This window comes from Poecilia reticulata, unplaced genomic scaffold (assembly GCF_000633615.1).
Source record: "Poecilia reticulata strain Guanapo unplaced genomic scaffold, Guppy_female_1.0+MT scaffold_196, whole genome shotgun sequence".
NCBI classification, from domain to species: domain Eukaryota; kingdom Metazoa; phylum Chordata; class Actinopteri; order Cyprinodontiformes; family Poeciliidae; genus Poecilia; species Poecilia reticulata.
Genome location: NW_007615020.1, coordinates 252,825 through 259,698, shown reverse-complemented (window position 1 = coordinate 259,698; position 6,874 = coordinate 252,825). Strand labels below are relative to the sequence as shown.

Sequence of the window (6,874 nt, the reverse complement as noted above, 5' to 3'; positions counted from 1 at the left end):
AGTTTAATTTTTATCATTACATTATGGAAAATAATGAACTTTATCACAATATGCTAATTTTTTGAGAAGGACCTGTAGTATTCTTAGAACTATTAATAATAAAGATTATGTTGTTATTCCAAAGTATGCTGTGTGAAATAAATGTTTGTCATTTTGTCAGAGCCCGTTACATCTCCTCCTACCCTCCCTCTCTCCATCCGTGAGCCGGTGCGCTGTACCTGCTCTATGCAGGGCACAGGCTTCTCCTGCCCAGGTGGGGTCGGAGGTCGCCCCCCTCTCATGAAGGTGGTGACGGGGGACATTTTGGTGGACATCACAGGCCGGAACGTCTCTGAATATCTGCTCTTCACTTCGGACAGAGTGCGGCTCCACAGGTATTCCTGGGCAGGTGCCAGTGTTCCATCAGATCAACATACACTGTCAGGATAGCATACATGCAGTGAGTACCATGCCTGCGAATGCGCATTAAGAAGTCCGACCGTCAGAGGAGCTGTCAGTTCAGCGTACGCGACAAGTTGTGATGAAAATAAGTCATTAAATTGTTTTCAATGATAACTAGATTGATATTCATGCATTGTCGTGGTTTCAAAGTGTATTTAAAGCAGGTCTAGGCTGCATCTGCAGTGTACTCATTAACCTACTTAACCGCTAAGTCAGGATGTCACACAGCTGTTAATAGCAAAGTGTATGACGATCTACGTCATGATTCTATGTTGCTGATTAAATGAAATCATATGGTAATGACAGTGTATACTTGTCTGATAGATGTAGCCGTCAGGTCGTGCTGAGCAGCATATGCCGATCTGACAAAACGGCTGAGACTTGGTGGGATTTCAATTTCTAAATGAATTTGAATATTTCCTGAATTTTAATTGGTGCTTTCAACTCTAGCTACTTTAGTTCCACAATGAAGGAATAACTGGTAGGGATTAGAGCAGCTCTTCTCCTTTATAGTTCCACCGTTTAATTTCCACATTTTTCACTGATAAACTTCGTCACATGGATCAGGGAGAGGGCTCCACTCTTGTCACTGCTTTATCGATGAGTTGAAAAATAAAACGGCATAGAAAATCTCCCCTCTTAAAATACATTTTATTGTGCTAATCTTTCTCTTTTTTTAATGTTATTTCTGTCCTTCATGTATTTTAATTTGGCTTCCCCAGCTCAATATTCAGCAGTTTTGCTGTCGGGTTTTATTTCACTACCATATTTCAAAACATTCAAGCTCCTCCTGATGTAGTTTGCTGAGTCATGTCAAAGATGCATAAAAAATTAAGAAACGGTACTAAATATCAGTTCAAAGTAAGTCATTTTAGACCAGATCTTACATGTTTTTTCCTGTGTGCTGCCTGGGTTGGGAACAGATATGGTGGTTTAACTGTGGGGAACATCCAGAAATCCATCCCTGCCTCCTTCGGAAGGAACATTCCTCCAATGGTCCGCAAGATAGCCGTACGCAGATCAGCTCAGGTGGGACAGGTAACCTGACGGTCTCTGTTGCACCTCTCCAGTGTTGCTTATAGCGCCTCCCTGTGTCCAGGTCTTGTACAACAACAAAGGCTACCACAGCATGCCAACCTATCTGAATGTACTGAACAAYGCCATCCTGCGCGCCAACTTACCTGCATCCAAAGGCAACCCTGCTGCTTATGGTATGGAGGCTATCAGGTTGTCAGTCTGCACCGTCCCCTGCTGTTCCTGAAGAATAAAAACATCTTTTGTTATTTGGTGCGTGTTTTTTTTATTTAAGGAATCACACTGACCAACCATCCGATGAATAGAACCAGTGCCAGCCTGTCTTTGGACTATTTGTAAGTTTACCAACAAGCACTTTTGTACATTATATTGAACGGGTTGTAGATCCTAAGAGTTATGCAGGACGTGTGTATACCTAACCACATGAACATATTCTAAATGCTTTTTAGGGCTGAAAAAGAAATGGGAGATTTTTCTCTTTACATTCAAATTTAAGTAAAGTGCATCGCTAGGAATTTACAGTCATCATGGGCCTGCCTGTGCATGGCAGCCTGGCTTCTGTCTGACTGCCCAGGGCAGCTGTGGCTATGATCCAGTAGCTTGCAGTGAGTGAATGACTGTAGTGAGAAACACTTTGGGGTATTGTGGGCATAAGGTGCTATACAAGTACATTCATTTACCAGCCATAATTTGGAGATTTTACAACTTATAACATGTTTGAAAACAAGAATTGGGTGTAGATATTTTCCAAATAATGAAACACACGCATGTTAAGTTTAAAAAAAAACATTCCAGAAGCTACAAAAAAACAGGTGTTAAAGGTAAAACTTGAGCCAAATCTGGATATTTGACCAGTATTCTGTGCAGAATTAGGAATGGTTTTCTGAGTTGGTTTTATGGAACCAACTGGGTTTTTTAAGCATGTTCTACTCATGTTCAGTAGGGTTAGAACCATAATGTTACGCAGTTTTATCCTGCAGAACCAGTCATTTGTCCGGTGGAATTCTAGATTGTGTCCACTTTTTAATGTTCAGCTGTTGATTGGAGGTGAGTTTGGATGATGTGAAGGGACACCCTCCCCCCTACATCTCCTTTGTGCAAATTACCAGAACCCTGGCAGAAACCCCACAGTAAGATGCTGCCACCACCGTACTTCATCATCGCTATTGTTCTCTGGTTTAAAACCTTCTCCAAAAAATATCTGACTCTGAAATCCTCCTCCTCGTATGTGCACACTGCCACCTACTGTTCTTGAATGTGTAGCAACAGCAACACTACTTTACATCCATTAAATTCTACTTTTAAATTTTATATTATGAAGATAAATAAATAATGCTTACCTTATCTATAAATATCCTCCAAGTTTTCTTCAGTTCCCAATATTCCTTTAAGAATATTAAAGGAATATTTAATATTTCTTTCCTGTCCTTACTATTTTTCTCAATTTCTCCCTTTCAGGCTCATGTATTTCACATTTTGTCAATATATGTTCTACATTTTCTTTCTCTCCACATTTGTCACATTTATCTCTACTTTTCTACCAATTAAACATAAAATGTAATTTTGATAGGTATGACCTACTATTAATCTCATCATTATTATTTATTCCCTTCTGTTTCTCTCACTAATATTTGTAACTAACTGTATTTTATAAAAACTTTATTATTTTCATTCCACTTTTTTGCCATATTTCTGTTTCTTTACTCTTAACTGATTTCCGTTCCCCTTCCCCAATATGAATTGTAATTGTTGTTGCCCCCTCTAAAGCCCTTTTAGTTCATTTATCTGCCTTTTCATTGCTTTTGACGCCTTCGTGTGCTGGTACCCAACAGAACCAAATAACAATACCGACCTCTGTGTTCCGTCTTCAAATTATTCAGAATGGACTGTTTAAGCAGTATTATTGCTTACTATAACTTTATTCATATATTCACTTCTTTCCCCTTTTATCTTCAAAAATTCAACATTTCTTGTAATGAACATGAATGAACATAGGACGCCACCCAGCTCCAGCTCCACTGCATACAATCTGAAACTCCCTGCTCTAATCGCTTTAGCTGTTTTCAAATGGTTGGACTCTGACACTGTGCCCTGATCTGAAAGTCTGAATCTTTTGGTGTACGGTTGTAATATCTCTCCTGTCTCTGTCTGCTGTTAATTCATTCCTGTTTGTTGTTTGACACCTTCAGCTTCAGTACGGTCTCTCTTGTAGGRAAAAGGGACTGGGAGACTCTGTTCTGGACTTGAGGCGAGGCCTTGACTCGGTGTGTCAGCTGGACAGTCTGGATCCTGTCCAGCTGTTGCAGGTTTCTGCATGAGGTGTTTTATTGTTTTTACAGCTGACTTTTAGTGCTTTGTGGGTATCCAGGTGAAGATGTTTTGTGTTCCAATTCCCACTTTTGACTGAACATTTTAAACTCATGAGTACTGTGCCCCAATACCCAAGATGGCCAAATCTGGAATCCCCTGATGAGCAAAGTGTGCTTTCAGTTTTTGGATCACTGTGGTACTTTTGGTGTCAGGTAAATAATCAACTTCCCAAAAATGTGAATAGTAGTCCACAGTAATCAGATCTTTGCCATAAAAACAGATCAGTTCCTACCTTGGCCCAATGTCATAGCTGACCTACAGATGCCATCACTTGGAAATAAATGTCTTTATCTGCTGGTTGGTCCCTGGCCAGTACACACACTCACATGCTCGTCTGAGGCAGCCCTCTGCTGCCAGGTGTGCTGAGTGCATGCGGTGGGTCAGCTCAGCTCTCCGTGCATCAGGAACTGGGCTCCTTGCCCCTTGAACACTCTGCCATCCTGAAAGCTCAGCTTGTCTGGTAACACTTTATTTGAAGGGGTGAGCATGAGACTGACATGACGCTGTCATGAACATAAAGTCTTTATGAATGTTTATGACGTGTGTTCATGAATGTTCATGAAGTGTCATTCGGTAAATAAAGACACTTTTAATGCAAAGTTGCTCTAAAAGTCCATTAAAAATGCCAACTTTGCATGATTTTGTGAATTGATAATTTAATGCAAAGTTGACATTTTTAATGGACTTTCAATGCAGCTTTTAGAGCAACTTTGCATTAAAAGTTTCTTTATTTACTGAATGACACTTCATGACAACTGTCATAAACATTCATAAAGACTTTATGTTCATGACAGATGTTATGTCAGTCTCATGCTCACGCCTTCAAATAAAGTGTTACCGCTTGTACTGTGATAATGTGTAGCTCCACATCTTTTTTGTGCTTTGGCCATCAGGATTAACCTAATAACTTCCTGCAACGTTGAGGACTCTGTTGTTGCATCGCAGATGACTGTGAGTCTTTGTGGAGAGATGAGTAAGTAGGAAATGATGTTAACAGTCTATCTCTGACTGTCACTCCCTGACTGCTGTCAGATAAATAAGCTCTGCTTAGTGTCAGCTAGAAGCATGTCTCTTCTAGGCACATAGATCACATATCAATATCATATTTCTACAGCTTGAGTAACATTCTCTGTAATCTCTTTGGTGCACTAAGCAGTGGTTTTCTCATAATATTTTCTAGTGGCTTATGATCACTTTGTACAGCCACTTTTCTACCATAAGTATACTGGTGGAACTTTTCTGTCCCGAACACTAAGGCCAAATATTCTTTTTCTAGCTGGGCATAACCTCTTTTCATGGGAGTTAGCGTTCTGCTTGCAAGTGTCACAGGTTTTCCCTTCTGTGTCAATGCTGCTCCTAGTTCTGTCTCTGAGACATCACATTGCAGGGTTAGCTCTTCATTTTGGTCATGGTACTTCAGTAGTGGTGCATTCGTCATTTTATCTTTCAGTCTTTTAAAAGCCGTCTCATGCACCTCTGTCCATTCCCACATGTTCTCTTTGTGTGCAAGTTGTCTCAGAACTTCACATTCTTCAGAAAGATGGTCACTAAACTTAGAAAGGTTGTTCAGCATACCTACAGGTCTCTGAACACCCTTAACATCTGTGGGCCTCAGCAGCTCCTGAACTGCCCTCGCTTTTTCTGGGCATCAGGCCCGGTGCTGTTAAGAAGTGTCCGATGTAGGGCACAGACTCTCTTCTCAGTTTAAACTTGTCAGCATCAAGTTTAATGTCTCTTTGAAAGCACCTCATTAAAAAAATCATCTAAGATTTTTGTCATGATCCTTGTCTGCTTCCTCCTGTGTGTCTCCCTCACCTGTAATCAGTAATGATGTGCACCGCTTGTAACCTTCTAGTTCTTGCATAAATGTCCTTTGAAAACTTCTGGAGCTGGACATCCTGAGCCAAATAACTAGGCATGTCAAATAACATCGAATTGACATCCCAGAATCCATGTTTTACATCCCAAACAGTGAATACTTTGGATTTTGAGTCCTGGCAGGGCGTCGTCTGTGAAAGGTGAAGGAAAATGGCTCCTTTTCAGCGCTTTGTTTAGTGGTTTGGTGTCTATGCAGATTTCCATTTGATTTTGTCACTGAGAGCAAACTGCTTATCCAGTCATGGCTGTGCTCCACAAGTGCAATGATTTCTTTTCTATGCAGATCTTTAAGTTCCTCTTTGATCAGAGTCATCATGCTGTCAATCGCCAGGATGTTCTCGTACTGCACTGCTATCAGCTTCATGGCTGAGCTCACCTTTCTGCCCAGCAATGGGATCCTGTCTTCCTGATGCACCACTTGAAACTCCAGTCCGTACAGTTTATTATTTATTATTTCTTGGATTTGGAAGTTTGACTTTACATTTACCAAGTGGTCATAATTTACAACTCCAAACTTCTAGAACATTATAAGAGGAACTCCTGAACTTCCTTCTCAGCCTTGCTAATGATCCTTTAATTTATGTTTTAATTCTTTCCACCATGTTGCATTAGCATTAGCACTCTTCAGTTATTCATGATCCTTGCTGTTTTAATTCCCACTATTTTTATTTTTGCTGTAATTGATAGACACATATACACAATGATTTGATGAGGTACAATGAACAGTGCAACATAGATGGGGGGAAAAAGAAAGGAGCGTGAGTTTAAGACTGCAAAAGACAAGCACATAACAGTAATGATGGAGCAAGTCTTAAAACAAATACTTGAAATCTGTTTTCACATACATTTCAAGTATTTCAGTGAGGAGTGATAAAGTTTAAATTAGTTCAGAAAAAATCACAACAAGGGGTGAAAACTCTCCACTTACAGCAGTGTATATATTTAACAAGTAAGAAAACAATATTTACCATCAGATATTTGGCTATCAAGGTTATCAACCTAGTACAGTCATGGCCAAAAGTTTTGAGAATGACACAAATATTATATTTTCAAATGATCTGCTGCCCTCTGGTTTTCATGTGTGAATGTCAGATGTTTTCATCACATACAGAAATACAATTTCAATCATATTATGAGTAACAAAAGCTTT

The 6,874-nt window shown here is 39.8% G+C and overlaps 1 protein-coding gene across 1 annotated transcript in view; it reads left to right on the top strand.

Moving 5' to 3' along the window:
• Positions 1 to 6,874, top strand: part of abca2 (ATP-binding cassette, sub-family A (ABC1), member 2) — a 151,562-nt gene that overhangs the window by 126,639 nt on the left and 18,049 nt on the right. Inside the window, exons 31-34 of the mRNA XM_017303181.1 lie at positions 161 to 374; positions 1,365 to 1,470; positions 1,541 to 1,652; positions 1,751 to 1,811. Of these exons, the coding sequence (XP_017158670.1) occupies positions 161 to 374; positions 1,365 to 1,470; positions 1,541 to 1,652; positions 1,751 to 1,811 (493 nt within the window). The remainder of the gene's footprint in view (positions 1 to 160; positions 375 to 1,364; positions 1,471 to 1,540; positions 1,653 to 1,750; positions 1,812 to 6,874) is intronic.